Here is a 14,629-nt window from a genome sequence, read left to right on the forward strand (position 1 = left end):
AATAAAAGCAGTCGCTGTCTAAACTGTACAGTCAGCCGACACATAAACACCAACATAAACTGCTAGTATACATTCATGGGTTTTTGTGGATGTGGATATAGATGTGTGTGTATAAATAAATATATATATATCGAGAGAGATCATTTTTTAATAATAAAGATATTTTTATGAGCTGACCTTCTGTCGCTTGTTACAATAATGATTCACACCCTTGAAAATAAACTCTAGAAATGAAGTCGGTCAAACAGATTCTTTCTCTGGCGGAGAAATGCCCGGTCGCCAGGGCTCTAACGGGAGCCTCTCCAGCAGCGCGGCCTCAGCCTCACCATAGGGACTTCTTGCGTCCCTTCAGGAAGTTCTCCAGGATGATGCCGGCCACCGTTCGCCCCTTCCCCACGCCGGCCCCGTCCCCGATCAGGAAGCCGGCGCGCTGGTTGTTCTGCAGGATCACCTCGTGTTGCTGCACACAGCGGGCACAGAACGTTAGGGTGAGGGGGGAGGAGAGAACGCGAGGGTGAGGGGGGAGGAGAGAACGTGAGGGTGAGGGGGGAGGAGAGAACGTGAGGGTGAGGGGGGGGGGGGGGGGAGAGAACGATAGGGTGAGGGGGGGGAGGAGAGAACGTGAGGGTGAGGGGGGAGGAGAGAACGTGAGGGTGAGGGGGGAGGAGAGAACGTGAGGGTGAGGGGGGAGGAGAGAACGTTGGCGTGAGGGGGGAGGAGAGAACGTGAGGGTGAGGGGGAAAGGAGAGAACGTGAGGGTGAGGGGGGGAGGAGAGAACGTGAGGGTGAGGGGGAAAGGAGAGAACGTGAGGGTGAGGGGGGAGGAGAGAACGTGAGGGTGAGGGGGGGGGGGGGGGGGGGGGGGAGGGGGGAGGAGAGAACGTGAGGGTGAGGGGGAAAGGAGAGAACGTTGGCGTGAGGGGGGGGAGGAGAGAACGTGAGGGTGAGGGGGGAGGAGAGAACGTGAGGGTGAGGGGGGGAGGAGAGAACGTGAGGGTGAGGGGGGGAGGAGAGAACGATAGGGTCTCTCTCTCTCTCAGTCTCTCTCCGTCTGTCTGTCTGTGTTCACATTCACAACCATCAGGAACGACAGCCGTTTCATATGGATGAATGATTCCGTGTCGTGTTTGGAACATCTTGAAAGATATGCAGGATGTGCATGAATGAGTAAAATAAATAAATCTCACAAATAAAAGCCAGAGTATCCATTATTCCATTACAACTGAATTGTATTTAGTTAATCATAATGGACAACAAATGCCTTTGTTGCCTTCTCATATTAATCTCTCTGCGCTCAGGTGGCAGTAATGAGATGACTAATGATCCCGACTGTGATAGACATATTTAATAACAACACCTGTAGTAACCTTTGTGTTAGTGGGTACGAGCGTCTGTGTATATGTTTATGCGTGCATTCGCTGGGTGTGCATTTGTGCACTTTCTGTGTGTGAGCGCACGTTTGTGCATGTATTTGTGTGCGTATTAATGTGACAACCCTGTGTGCGTGTCTGCACGTTATTGTGAGCACTCCTGTGTGTCTGTGTGTGTCATTGTAAGCACTCCTGTGTGCCTGTGTGCGTGCCTGTGTGTGTGTGTGTGTGTGTGTGTGTGTGCCTGTGTGTGTGTGCGTGTGTGTGTGTGCCTGTGTGTGCGTGTGTGTGTGTGTGTGTGCGTGTGTGTGTGTGTGCCTGTGTGTGTGTGTGTGTGTGTGCGTGCGCGTGTGTGTGCGTGTGTGTGAGCGTACCTGGCAGGCGTAGATGATGGCCTCCAGCTGCAGGGCGGACAGCATGCCACTGTTGATGGTGGACTGGTGGATGGCCAGGGTGTAGGTGATGTCGGGCGGGGGGACGCTGGACAGCGTGTTTGTCTCCACCACGATGTCTGGATGAGAGATCCCTATCGTGGCTGTGGAGGGGGGGGGGGGGGGGGGACGACGACGACACGTAGAGGGCTCAAGTCTCAGGCACAAGAGATTTAGGCCCAATCCCATTTCTACCCCTTACCCCTTCCCCTTCCCCCTCCCCCTTGTTATGAAGGGGTAGAAATGGGATTAGGCCTTTCTACCCCTTACCCCTTTCCCCTCCCCCCTTGCTTTGAAGGGGTAAGGGAAAGTGGTAAGGGGTAGAAATGGGATTGGGCCTTAAGATAATGTTCAATTAAGTTAAAAAATAGAATCTATATCTTTTTTAATAAATCCTTTGTAGAGTATGAAGCTCATTAATAATAGGATACTTGAAAAATATATCTGTACATTGCTTTGGATAAAGACCAAATGATAACTAGTAAGAATTTAGATTTGTTACCATGGAATTAAACAAGTTACCCAATTAAACTACGGCTGTACAGACATTGAGTTTTCCTTCAGGGTGAGCAGGAGTTGCTGCTCGGTCTAAGTGCATGTTTGCCTACATTTCGAAGGCTTATAGTCGGCGTAGGTGTCGACATGCCCAAGCTCCTCTGCCTCCTCTTCCTCGGCCTCCTCCTCTTCCTCCGGCGCAGACTCTGTTCTCTGAGCCTAGCGGGACAGCGGACACATGGGAAATGTAGTTTATTGTGGACAACAACATGCAGTCTACTGGTGGCGGTGGAGTTGGTTTTTAGTGGTCAGTGCGCAAGAGGAGGAAAGTGTTAGGAAAGCAGGACAGATGTGAGACAGGCACATCTGGAGGAAAACGGACAAGGGACATTAAAACCGGTTGAGGCGTTGAGTTGCAAAGGACCTATGTTTAAGAGCTGGGCGATAACGAGGAATTAATCCTTATATTTAATTCATACGATCATGGAAACATAATACTATCTCTTAAATACATCTCTTGCATTATGAGAAAGGCCTGGTCTTATCTTCTCATTATTATGCATTTACACTCCAAAAATGGATACGACAGGAACATAATTTCCTGTTAACTTGGCTCAGTTAATTCTGCTCCGTTAATTGCTCAGTGAGTTATCGCCCAGCCCCAAGCTACTTAAAAGTGATGCATAAATTTGGTTAGTTGTTGAATCAAAATGAAGCCAGACAGAAACGAAACCTAATTGTTAGTAATAGGCTAACAAAAATGAGATTACGTCTATCCAAAAGCATACCAGGTGCTATTCAAATGAATAATCTTAAGGGTCCATTTTGACAAGAGGAAATGTTTGCTCACATTGCATTTGTTTGTTTCATAAAACAGAACACATGCCCTTAGAAGCAGGCCTAAGGTTACCAAATAATCACACACTCCATTTCCCACTGTGTCAGAATGTGGCCCATGAGTCACATCACACACACGTCATTTTTATACTTCCTATCCCAAAACGAGTTAAATTCACACCAGAAATGCAGAACACAGATCATCGGGAAAAAAAGGCTATTAGTGAAGCACAGATCTTGAAAGGGCGCCCTTATGGTGTGGTCCACCTCAACCGGAGGCTGTGTGTCTACCTGGAATCCTCCCAGAGGCGGAGTGCTGATAATGGCAGTTATATCATCCAAACTGGCCAAACCCTGAAACCTGTTCAGCTGCAAACAAAAGCCACAAAATAAATAAACCCCCAAAAATATCAATTCTAAAAGAACATGTCAACAAATGAATGAAAAACCCTTGCAATGAGTCATGGTGTCTTTAAGTGTGTATTGGGCTTGTGTGTGTATGTCTGGCTCCTATCCTGTGTGTGTGTGTGTGTGTGTGTGTGTGTGTGTGTGTGTGTGTGTGTGTGTGTGTGTGTGTGTGTGTGTGTGTGTGCGAGAGAGTTTTTATTTAGGCCTGTATGACTGAGCAGTACTCTACTTAATGCAATTTATTGTCGGGAAGTAAAAAGCAAACAACAACATTAAAGGTTGGTAGGTAGATATAGCCTGCACTATCTGGGCAAAACATGATGGATGGAATGAGAAGAGGGTGAAAAACAAAACATCAGAATATGCCCTTTAAGAGCAACGGGAATTTTTTCCCGTTGCTCTATTGTTTCCAACACCTATTTTATCAGAACTACTTGCAAAGTCTATTCAAATTCAACGCGACCATTCAACTTAACATGGTCTGTGCAAAGCCACAAGTGACAGCATTATTGATCAAACGGAAACTGAACTAAGCAAACAGTAAATAGTGGGAACGACTCTATAGTTCACTGATTGTCAAATGGCATACGACACACATAGCCATAAACCTGTTAAACTCACGTGGACAGAGCTCTCCACCTTGTACAGGAGTCTAAACCTGATAACCAAACATATGTAGATAGGAAACTACACTAGGCCAATGGAAACGATTACATCAACGGCTTTCACCGAACATGCCGTTGATGCATCGTCAGTTTGACTGCTACTGAATATAATCCAATTGTGTTTCGGTGAAAGCATCTGATAGATGATGTGGAGGAGGGGGGTTGTCTTGGCTCCAACCCATTGTGTTTTTTGCGTTTTTTCCAGTATGTGTAGTGAAGAGATTTAATGTGATTCTCCAAGACCTGATCTTTCTGCACAACAGGAATTGCTAGCTAGACCAATTCTGTGGAGTAAAAACTGCCTTATTATGTTATCCTTGAGACGTTCATAGTTTAAATACCTCCTTAAACAGCACGGTTGTATTACGTTGGTTTTGCACTCCAAGGGGCTCTTGTCAAGCAAGTCGAGCCAATATAAGCGCAGTATAGTTGAGTGTAATTTGAAGAAAGGGGGTTGTAAGTGACTAGGGACTCCATTTATTGGACAATGACAGGTTCACTGACAAATAATGGAATGTTTTAATGTCCGGCTGTAGTTGTAAAGATGTTTGTCGTTCTAATACCCACTAAATAAACGCAAGCTGTACAAACTGGGTGTCTATCTGTGTGAGTTTAAGATAGCCAGACAAACTGACAAACAGAGATCAGTGATCACTGCATGACGGCAACACTAGTGTTGACATTCTTTGTCTGTCTGTCTGTCTGTCTGTCTGTCTGTCTGTCTGTCTGTCTGTCTGTCTGTCTGTCTGTCTGTCTGTCTGTCTGTCTGTCTGTCTGTCTGTCTGTCTGTCTGTCTGTCTGTCTGTCTGTCTGTCTGTGTGTGTGTGTCTGTTTTTATGTGCGTGTTGGTACGCGTGTGTGTGTGTGTGTATGTTTGTGTATGCATGCATGTGCGTGCACATGAATGTGAGTGTGCGTGTGCGTGTGCATGTGTGTGTGTGCTTGCGGGGTTTCGGACCTCGAGCTGGCTGGCTGCTGGGGGGCTGGCGGTACTGGTGTTGACGTCCCAGATGGTGGGAACCGAGGCCAGGCTGTCCGTGCTGATGAAGGCCTGCGTGTCCGTGTACTCGGACAGGGAGTCGGCCGGGGACGAGAACAGGGAGTTGGTGGAGAGATCATCGATGCAGGACAGGTCCTGGAGAGAGGAGGAGGAGGAGGAGGAGGAGGAGGAGGAGGAGGAGGAGGAGGAGGAGGAGGAGAAGTGAGCCAGGGGTGGGTGCATCTTTTGGGCGGATTAAATAAATAATTCACTGCTTTATAGATCCAGAATTCATAGCACCACAATAAGCTCCACATGTTCAAACAACCATCAACAATCTCACTGGCTCCATTTCCTATCCTCCATGCACCTTTAGCTCGCTCCGTTTTCCCTCTCTCTCTTGCACACGCCTCCTCCACCTCCCTGCATCAAATTACCATACCAAACAGCAGGGAGAAAACGCTATATACACCACCCTCTCGTCCCATTTAGGCATGTGCAGTGAGAGAGAGACAGGGATGGGGGGGGGGGGGCTCGGAGGCCACAAGGTGTACCCTCCACCCAGCGAGGAGGCCGACCCATCACACGTTGACGGGCCAGGGGTGTGAATGTGAATAAAAAAGCAGAAGTGTGGGGGTCGGGAACACACGGCGATAGGAGACGGGTTGTGCGTGTTGCTGTGCGTGTGAGTGTTTATGATGTGTGCATACAAAGTGTGTATTTCTTCTTTTTCTTTTTTCCTTTCATGGCGTGTCCTTTCCCATCCTTAGCGTGCCATGATTTTTAACTAGGCTCCCGAGGGCCCCCCCACCCCCCCCTGAGACCTGTAAACACAGACCAGTCAGAGAGCAGGATGGAGGGGCAGTAGGGGGGTTACAAAACACAGGACAAACCCGGAGGAGGATGCATCATCAATGTCTGTCTGTGTGTATAAGTGTGTTTGTGTAAGTGTGTGTTTGCGTGTGTGTAAGTATGTGTGTGTGGTTCCGTGGTATGCCAGTGGGTTTGTTCCTCAGGCCATGTGCAGAGGTTCACACAACCCCGGTATTCCAGCCAAACCGTTTAAAAGACCATAAATTAGTTTTTAGTGCACCAGGGATTTAACTTGCCCCTGCATTGGTACCAACTCAGTAGAGGCCTCAGTGCCTACTCTGGCAGAACAGTGCTTAACGTTTCCAACAAATAGCCATTCAGGTACATAAAACAGCCTAAATATAGCCGACCCTGTACCCAAGCTGCAAAAAGGAAACAAACTCCAAGAGCAACTGCTTGGAAATAACTAGAGAATCGTTCATTTAATTTTTACGCATAACAACATGCCGTGAAGAGACTGGTCGCAGCGCCTGTTAACAATTACTCACAGTTTCCTGTGAAAACCCTTTCCCAGTCACGAGAGAAGGGGCCGGCCGTATCAGCTTGAATGGGGGGGGGGACGACGACAGATAAACAGAGTTCTCACACAAACACATACACTGCCGGTTATCTGGGATAAGAAACAAGAAGGCAAAGGGCACTAGCTTGTGTGTGTTTTGTGACAATGCCGGGGGAGGCTAGGCTATTTTTCCAAGGGAAAGTGTACAATATTTGGCTAGCGTGAATTTGCTGGAGGCTCAGTGCTTACTACCATCCCCCAACTCTCCTCTCCTCTCCCTCCCTCCATCGCTAACTCTATATATGCTTTCTGAGGCAAGGGCAAGAACAGACATGAGTTGTGGAATCAGGCTATCCCAGTTGTTCTGCCCTGCAGACAGCCTGATGGGGTGTCTGCTCTGGCTAGGACACAGAGTGTTCCCAGAAGAAGAAAAAAAATAAGACAAGACAGTCTTGTCTCGCTCTGCAACACACTCCTGGTCTCTCTCTTCCTGGGGTTCTTGGGGTTAAGATGGGGGATTTCGGGCGAACGGACAGCGTTCAACCTGACTCATCAGCGCTCTGCTCTGCACAAGGGGGGGAAGACATGCATACGATTCTGTGGGGTGGATTGCGCGTTTTACACCTGGGTGTGAGATATTCTCGGAGGGAAAGTGTCAATCTTTCCGTTATAAAAGGTGGGCGTGTCACTCGAGGGTTACTCTTAAAGGTTAAATGAACCGTTCCGTCAGCTCTTCTGCTAATCAAGGTCTCACACACACACACACACACACACACACACACACACACACACACACACACACACACACACACACACACACACACACACACACACACACACACACACACACACACACACACTACAGAAAACAGCATCAGAATTCCTGGTGCTGGTACCTTGCTGAGCAAAACTGAGCAAAACACAGTCACACATACTAATCATTCTCTGGTATTAAAAGTGTCAGAAAATGCGACGAGAGCACGCAGGGCGAAACCCCGTCTACGGTCTCTTCCTCGGTCCATAATAAACGACCGGGCAGAGTCACCACGGCAGCAGCATTTGTTCTCCAGACAGCCGGGCGTTGTGCTCCTGGCTCTGCTGGCCCCAGATAAGGCCCACATTCAAACCGCTCTGATGCTAATCTGGCCCCTTTCACAGCGGCCCCGTAGAACGGCTCCCAATGCTGCACGTCTCCTTCCTCTGCTGGTGCACATATACTCGTTTTAACACACACACACACACACACACACACACACACACACACACACACACACACACACACGATAGGTTTTTGACCTTGCCTTGGAAGAAGGAACGGTGGGCTTTGAGTGTGCGCACATTGACCAAGGAAGCAGGGGGCACCAACCAGAGCAGCAGCTGGTTCGCTGATACCATGCAGACAGCAGTTGTGAAACAAGCGTCCGTGATAAGCCAATGCATCCCCATACAAGGAAGTCTAGCCTTGCTATCTATCCCGTTCACTTTATGGTGGATATTTCCATGGAAGTGTGTATTTTCGGGGCGAGTCCCTGGCTTTTAATCACACCGAGCAGGAAGGGAGGGCTGAGTTGGTGGATTAGTGATGAGGAAGACGGCATCAGGACACACACTGGTTCTATTTATTAATTCATACGCAAACAAGTGAAAGATAAATTAGCCAGGGGGAAGATTGTGTTGCAGAGGGCGGGGGGACTTCAGAACCTCCCTAAAAACGACTCCCAAGGACGGCCCTTTACGGTCACCGTGTGCGGCACAAGTTGTTGATTTGTCTGAGGGATCCCATAACTTCTGCTGCGTTTTAAATTGGGAGATAAGGAGCTCAGTTGTTCTACAAGCAGACGTCCTTGTTGCCTGTAAATCCTGCATGGGTTCGCCTGTTATCTACACAACTACAGTACCGGGAGACGAGCCACAGAGCCGAGGACTTAACAGCGCCGGGGTGATAAGGCAATTATTATCGTCCCCGTTTCTCCCACAGACGTATCCGACGTTATTTGGGCCATGTTTAAAAATTGGTTTAAACGTTCAGATAAACATCCATTTTGAACAACTAACATTTAGGTTCTAAATAAAAGCAAAGACTGATTCTTTCATTCAGCAGAGAAAAAATAAATAAGGATTATTCTTTTGCATTGCCCAGCCCTTGGGCCGTATCCGTTTGAACCCGATAACCTCTCCTCCCATCCCTCCAGCAGGAAGAAAGAGACAGAGAGGCAGATAGACAGCGACAGAGCCAGAGAGACAGAGACAGAGAGACAGCGACAGAGCCAGAGGGCCACAGCCAGAGAGACAGGGCCAGAGAGAAAGAGCCAGAGAGAGAGAGATACCGAGAGACAGCGACAGAGCCAGAGAGACAGAGAGAGAGAGACAGCAGCAGAGACAGAGAGACAGCGAAGGAGCCAGAGACACAAGACAGAGAGAGAGACGGCAAAAGAGACAGAGAGACAGCGACAGAGCGAGAGGGCCACAGCCAGAGAGACAGGGCCAGATAGAAAGAGCCAGAGAGAGCGAGACACCGAGAGACAGCGACAGAGCCAGAGAGACAGCGACAGAGCCAGAGAGAGAGAGACAGCGACAGAGTCTGGCTGTGGTTTGCCTGCAGCCTGGCCAGAGGGCTGGCCCACCAGAGTGGAGCGCAGCCAGAGCCCACTGGGATTCCCCCTCCTACACACTGGTTAGCTAGGCTGCATCTCCAAGGGTCGGGAAACACAGCCACACTCACCACCACCTCCCACCTCCCAATACTTTTGAACATGCACGATGACACGCGCACAACAAATGACCTTTCTCCCCGACTCCTCTTTAACCCACATCCCTTTTCCTGGTTTTCAACATCCTGCCCTCGCTATTTGCTTGACGTTCCTTCTCCCCTGGAAACATTCCCTCCAGGTGTGGGGCAAATAATTTGTTTAACGGAAGTGACACGGTGTTCCCGTACCGAGTTCTGCATTTGACCAATCGTTTCCTTGTTTGTCTTAATCGCAAATCCTCACAAGGTGTGTTTAGGCAACACCTATCTGATGTTAAGCTGTGATACAACCAGCCGAACTATAGTCACACCGTTCTAGTCAAACAGTTTGGGTTGCTGCAGCCAAAGTACGTCCAACAGCCATTGCATCATCCCCAGCTCTTGAAAGTACCCATGATTAAATATGTGTGGAACATGTAGGAGTTGCTTTGAAATCCGGAATTCAGCGGCAATAAATCGCAAGCTAAGAGAATCCCAGCTAATAAAAGCAGCGTGTCGGCGAGACAGACAGAATGCCATAGTTTGGCATCAGTGTAATATAATATGACACAGTGTACGGATCAGGGGGCCGCACTTAGTGCAACTGTCAAGTCACGCTATGTGTGTGCGTGTGTGTTTTTCCCCAACCCCCTTTTTAACTGAGGAACACCAGGCCATTCCCAGAGGCCGGCTGGTGAAGCTGTCCAGATTGTCAACAAAGCCTGTCTGTCTGTCTCTATGGGCATAGTGGCCATAATTTGCTCCAGGTTATCTACAACAATGAAATTGTGTTGAGCTAACCTATAGGTTTATCCATTAAACCAAATCCATCAATTATACTAGATCTTTTAGTTAAAAATAATAAAGAAAACGAATAATGTCAATTCTGCAATTTATCTCCAATTATTATGAGAATCATACTCAATAGGAAAATAATCCAATTCCTAATATAAGACTTTTCTCGCAAAGCCTTTAACTTGTAAAGATAGATCTATTTTCCATTTTCTTGGACGAGTGCGTTACAAGAACAACAGCTGAAATCCTACAGCTGGCAACACAGATCAGCCAACTCCATTCTCATCAAGCGACTGCAGTGTTTACACGGTGGAGTCCACACGCGTGGCTGTTCTTAGAGGAGTGCATACTAAAGCATAGCAAGAGGTTAAGGACACGCCAAATAGAATATATTGTGTGTGATCGTATGCTGGCAGTCATTGGGGATCTCAAAGACCGCAGTGGTCTTTAGCAGAAAAAGATACAAATACAAAAGAAATGAAGAACTAAAAAGAAGACCAGCATGACCTGTCCTGGCTCGTGGCGGCCTGGGTTACCGGCCTCCTACCAGACCAACCAGCCAGCCCGGCCTAGTCCACAGAGCTCCACTGAAGGCCTGCGTTACCGGCCTCTTACCACAGCAGTCAGGCCGCCCGACCCTGTCGACAGATCTCCCTCCGTGGGAGCCTGCGTGTCCGGCCCGCTCGGAGGAAACGGGGCCAAGGACATCTGACTGCCGGAGGCCGACCCCCTGGAACTTTCCAAAGATTGGAAATGTTTTGGAACGTCGCTGAAGCAGGGCCAGGTGTGCCGGCCCTCACGGGGGGGCGCGTGAGGGCAGGTATGTGTGGAAAAATTCGGCCAAAATAAATAAGAACACATTGCACAACAGAAGAACGCGTACGCAGCTCTGGCGGCTCTGACGTTGACACAGTGAGACATGATGGGCTTTCATTACACGCTTGATGACCTCAGACGTATCAACATGTTCACAGGCTCACGCGCCAACCGCAACATAGCCACGTCAATCCCGAGAGGGGAGGGGGAGGGAGAAAGGGAGAAGGAGAAAGGGAGAGGGAGGGCATCTTCTGCCAAGAGGAGGTCACCTGTGGCAGGGGGCCGTTCAGATGTGCTGGTGTAGGGCAGGTCGTGTCTCAATTAGGTTAACTTGCCAGCATTGTATTCAAAGTTATGGTACGATATAAAGAAAAAAAAAATGAATGAGGTGCAACCACAGAACCAGGAAGGAGGGGGTGTCTGAGGGAGATTTCCCGTAAAAGCAGTGACGCTCGAAGCCAACTGATATATATATCAGATATATATGAATATAAATCATGCGGCAACGATATATTCATATAAATACATGAACTTGTATCTTTTTTAAGAAAAAATATGCCATTCCCTTTTTCTTCTCTTAACATAGTCATCAGTAACTTATTTATCGTTTTTCATTTGACTTTGAGTAATGACGTTTTACCATGGCGCGCTACAAAATAGAGCATACTTTTTCTAGCTTCTGGCCCCAGAAGTCACAGTAAACATGTGAAGAGACAAAACTAATTCAACATCGCTTGACACAAAGCCAGGCAATGGCAGCCCACCACAAACGCGTGGGAGTGATAAGCTGAATGTATTGGATTAATACGACCGCCGCCCGTAACCGTAGACTACAATCGAAGCGCACTAAAAGACCCGTTGACAGGTGCACCGCATATTCATTGCTTCCCACTGTTCTTCGACGATGAGCGACATCGGCCCCCACTAAATCACGTTAAAGAACCTCTTTATTAATTTACGATATTGACCTAACCTCCACCGTTTTACTGCCTCCATGTTTAATCAGCGCTCCCCCTCCTGCGCCTTTCGCCTGCGTCTCCGTTGCTCGGCCCCTTCCCGTAAGCCACTCGACGGGCCTTCCTGGCCGAGCCAGAGTGGTGCTGTGGCGCTCGCAGCCCGGAGTGGAAACAAGTGTGTTTATGTGTGTGTTTATAGTCGAGATACACACGCTGAGCGCACTTTGTACCGTCAGTGAAAACAAGAGAACCGGTATAAACGCCGCTTGACACACCGGATAACGGACCTTGTGATGCCGGGAAAATGTTGTGATGGGGAAAATAAACGTGGGCTGATTGCCCTTGGTTTGCTGGAACACAGATTGCATTGGACGTGCGATATAAGCCAAATCAGTGGTGTAACTGTGTAACCACGAGGCAATATCTAGGCTTCTGTATAAAAAAAATCGTATGCAGCGTAGGAGTTCATTATTGCCAAGTATCATGGAAGAAACCAAACAGCTGTGTTCCTGGAACACACAACATAATACCGGGGGTAAAGACATGAGCAGCTATCAAGTTGTAGCACTTACTGGAAGATGGCATAGCATGAGGCAGAGGCATTGGTCATAGTTCCCTTAAATTAGGGCAGATGAATGCCTACGGGGTGACTAAAGGGCTGCCCTTTTAGTGAGATGGCTTACAGAGAAGCTGCAAGGAAAATAATATCATAGAATACACATTGATATTTCCTTTTTACTCAAAAAAAGCCAAATTAAGTTTAATGTCCCCAAGTTGTTTGATAGTGTTACAATTGCTCATCACTTGTCACCCATCATTTTCCAATGAACAATGAAGGGAAAAGTATATTTAAACAATGACTGCATAAATGACAAAGCCCAGCCCTAAAAAAAAAAAAGGAGCCAGTAGCTTAAGAGATAACAAATTCACAATGTCATGCTGTCCTATACATTTGTATAGATTGATTATGTACTTGTAATGCTACAGCGCCACAACATTTACGCAATCCAGAAATCACACAAATCTATGACAGTGGTTTAGTAAGGGCCTAGTTTTAATTAATACATTGAAACCTAATAACAGACAGCCAAACTACAGTCGATCGTTGACAAAGACATTGACTAAATTCAGACAAGAGCAGCGCTCGTCAACTAATCAATGAAGTCCAAAGTAAACCCCCAATAGCGCTTAACCTCACAGCCACCGACGATACAGAGTAACAGAAGAAGCCAGCAGCTTGGGTACCTTGGGAAGCGGCCGTCCCAGCTGTGAATACAACTTGCTCCAGATCTGCATGAGAGACATGGGTCCGAGGGCTTCAGTGCACATAGAGTCCTCGTTCACCTTGAGTCTCGGCGTGCGACAGCTCCTTCCATGGGTGGGTCAGGGCGATATTCACTGATCAGCTGGGGTCCTCCTCCCACCGAAAAAACACTGCGCTCTCACTAGCCCTTTAACACCTTTGTCTGGTTCTAGCTGAAGCACACTCTCGCAGGTACAGAACAACCCACGCTGCTTCTACCCATTCACTCTGGCACGCACACAATCACCACACCACGAGCCCCAACTTCCTGATCCACAGTCAGGTATTTGCATTGTGGACTAGTTCCTGAGAGAGAGAGAGAGAGAGAGAGAGAGAGAGAGAGAGAGAGAGAGAGAGAGAGAGAGAGAGAGAGAGAGAGAGAGAGAGAGAGAGAGAGAGAGAGAGAGAGAGAGAGAGAGAGAGAGAGAGAGAGAGAGAGAGAGAGAGAGAGAGAGAGAGAGAGAGAGAGAGAGAGAATCACGAAGGGGAGGGGAGAAGAGGGAGGGAGAATGGGAGGAGCTTTCAGGAAATGATGCTTTTGTTGGTAAGTGACTAGAGTTACTGGCAGTCAGGTCCGTTTTACTGTACATGGTGTAACTCAACCGCATTTGTAGTATAAACAGTGGTGCGCTTTTGACTCTGCCGATATTCATACGCTGCTGTTTAATGGGCAGGGCCCATTATTTAATGATCAAGACATTTAGAGAGATATACTATGCCGTTCCTTGTGCCTTCTCTTGCCCCCTGCCTCTGCCTTATGTGTGTGGCAGGCTGTGGCTCCACAATGATTATACGAATAATAATAACACAGGCTCACTTAGAACAGAGGCCCTGTAATAATGATCACAGGGAAAACGCACTTATGCTGATCTATGTCAACCATCTCAAATATCCACCCAAAGGATCAGCTGGACAGAGGGAATTTGTTGGAAGGGAGTTGTTAATCTCTCCATGATTTTGCGATGAGGTTTCTTGTTCATGTTTCAACTGCCAACGCGTCACACAACCAGCGTCGACCCAGAGGTCGTCATGGAGATAGGAATATCTTTAAAAAAAAACTCAAGTCATGAGAAATGATTTCACCAAAGACGTTAGCGAGTTCACTCACCCAAGGTTTTTTCGGTGTTGTGTAATTTTGATGAATATGGTTATCATAACACTTTATACCTCATAACAAATAGCCATTCCTGATAACAGGAAGTGGAGACTTGGAGGGCGGGGGAGGAGTGGGGGAAGGCATTCTGGGAAATCGAATACGGAGCGGTTGATGTAAACAACCATAAGACGCGGGTCGGAGCCCGTGTCGCAACTTGAGATTTTCCCAAATGTTATTATTTAGTGACAAATGAAACGCCCCGTTTTTCAGGTTTTGGCATAATCCCACGAAGGATGGGTCAATTCGCACACGCCCGGCTTCCAGGAACACACGGTGCTGGGTCCGGTGGGGCACCGCTGGGCTGTAATGTCCATCCAC

At 47.9% G+C, this 14,629-nt stretch overlaps 1 protein-coding gene across 4 annotated transcripts in view; it reads right to left on the reverse strand.

Annotated features, from left to right (window-relative positions):
* sbno2b (strawberry notch homolog 2b) overlaps nt 1-14,629 on the reverse strand; it is a 54,931-nt gene that overhangs the window by 16,587 nt on the left and 23,715 nt on the right. For 3 of the 4 annotated variants that reach the window (XM_030373292.1, XM_030373293.1, XM_030373295.1), the window contains exons 5-9: nt 5,165-5,341; nt 3,425-3,502; nt 2,410-2,515; nt 1,745-1,905; nt 327-460 (exon numbers count right to left, since the gene is read on the reverse strand). In XM_030373292.1, the coding sequence (XP_030229152.1) occupies nt 327-460; nt 1,745-1,905; nt 2,410-2,515; nt 3,425-3,502; nt 5,165-5,341 (656 nt within the window). Of the gene's footprint in view, nt 1-326; nt 461-1,744; nt 1,906-2,409; nt 2,516-3,424; nt 3,503-5,164; nt 5,342-13,097; nt 13,508-14,629 lie in introns of those variants that run through there. The other variant, XM_030373294.1, reaches the window with a different exon arrangement.

Source organism: Gadus morhua, chromosome 12, assembly GCF_902167405.1.
Source record: "Gadus morhua chromosome 12, gadMor3.0, whole genome shotgun sequence".
NCBI lineage: Eukaryota > Metazoa > Chordata > Actinopteri > Gadiformes > Gadidae > Gadus > Gadus morhua.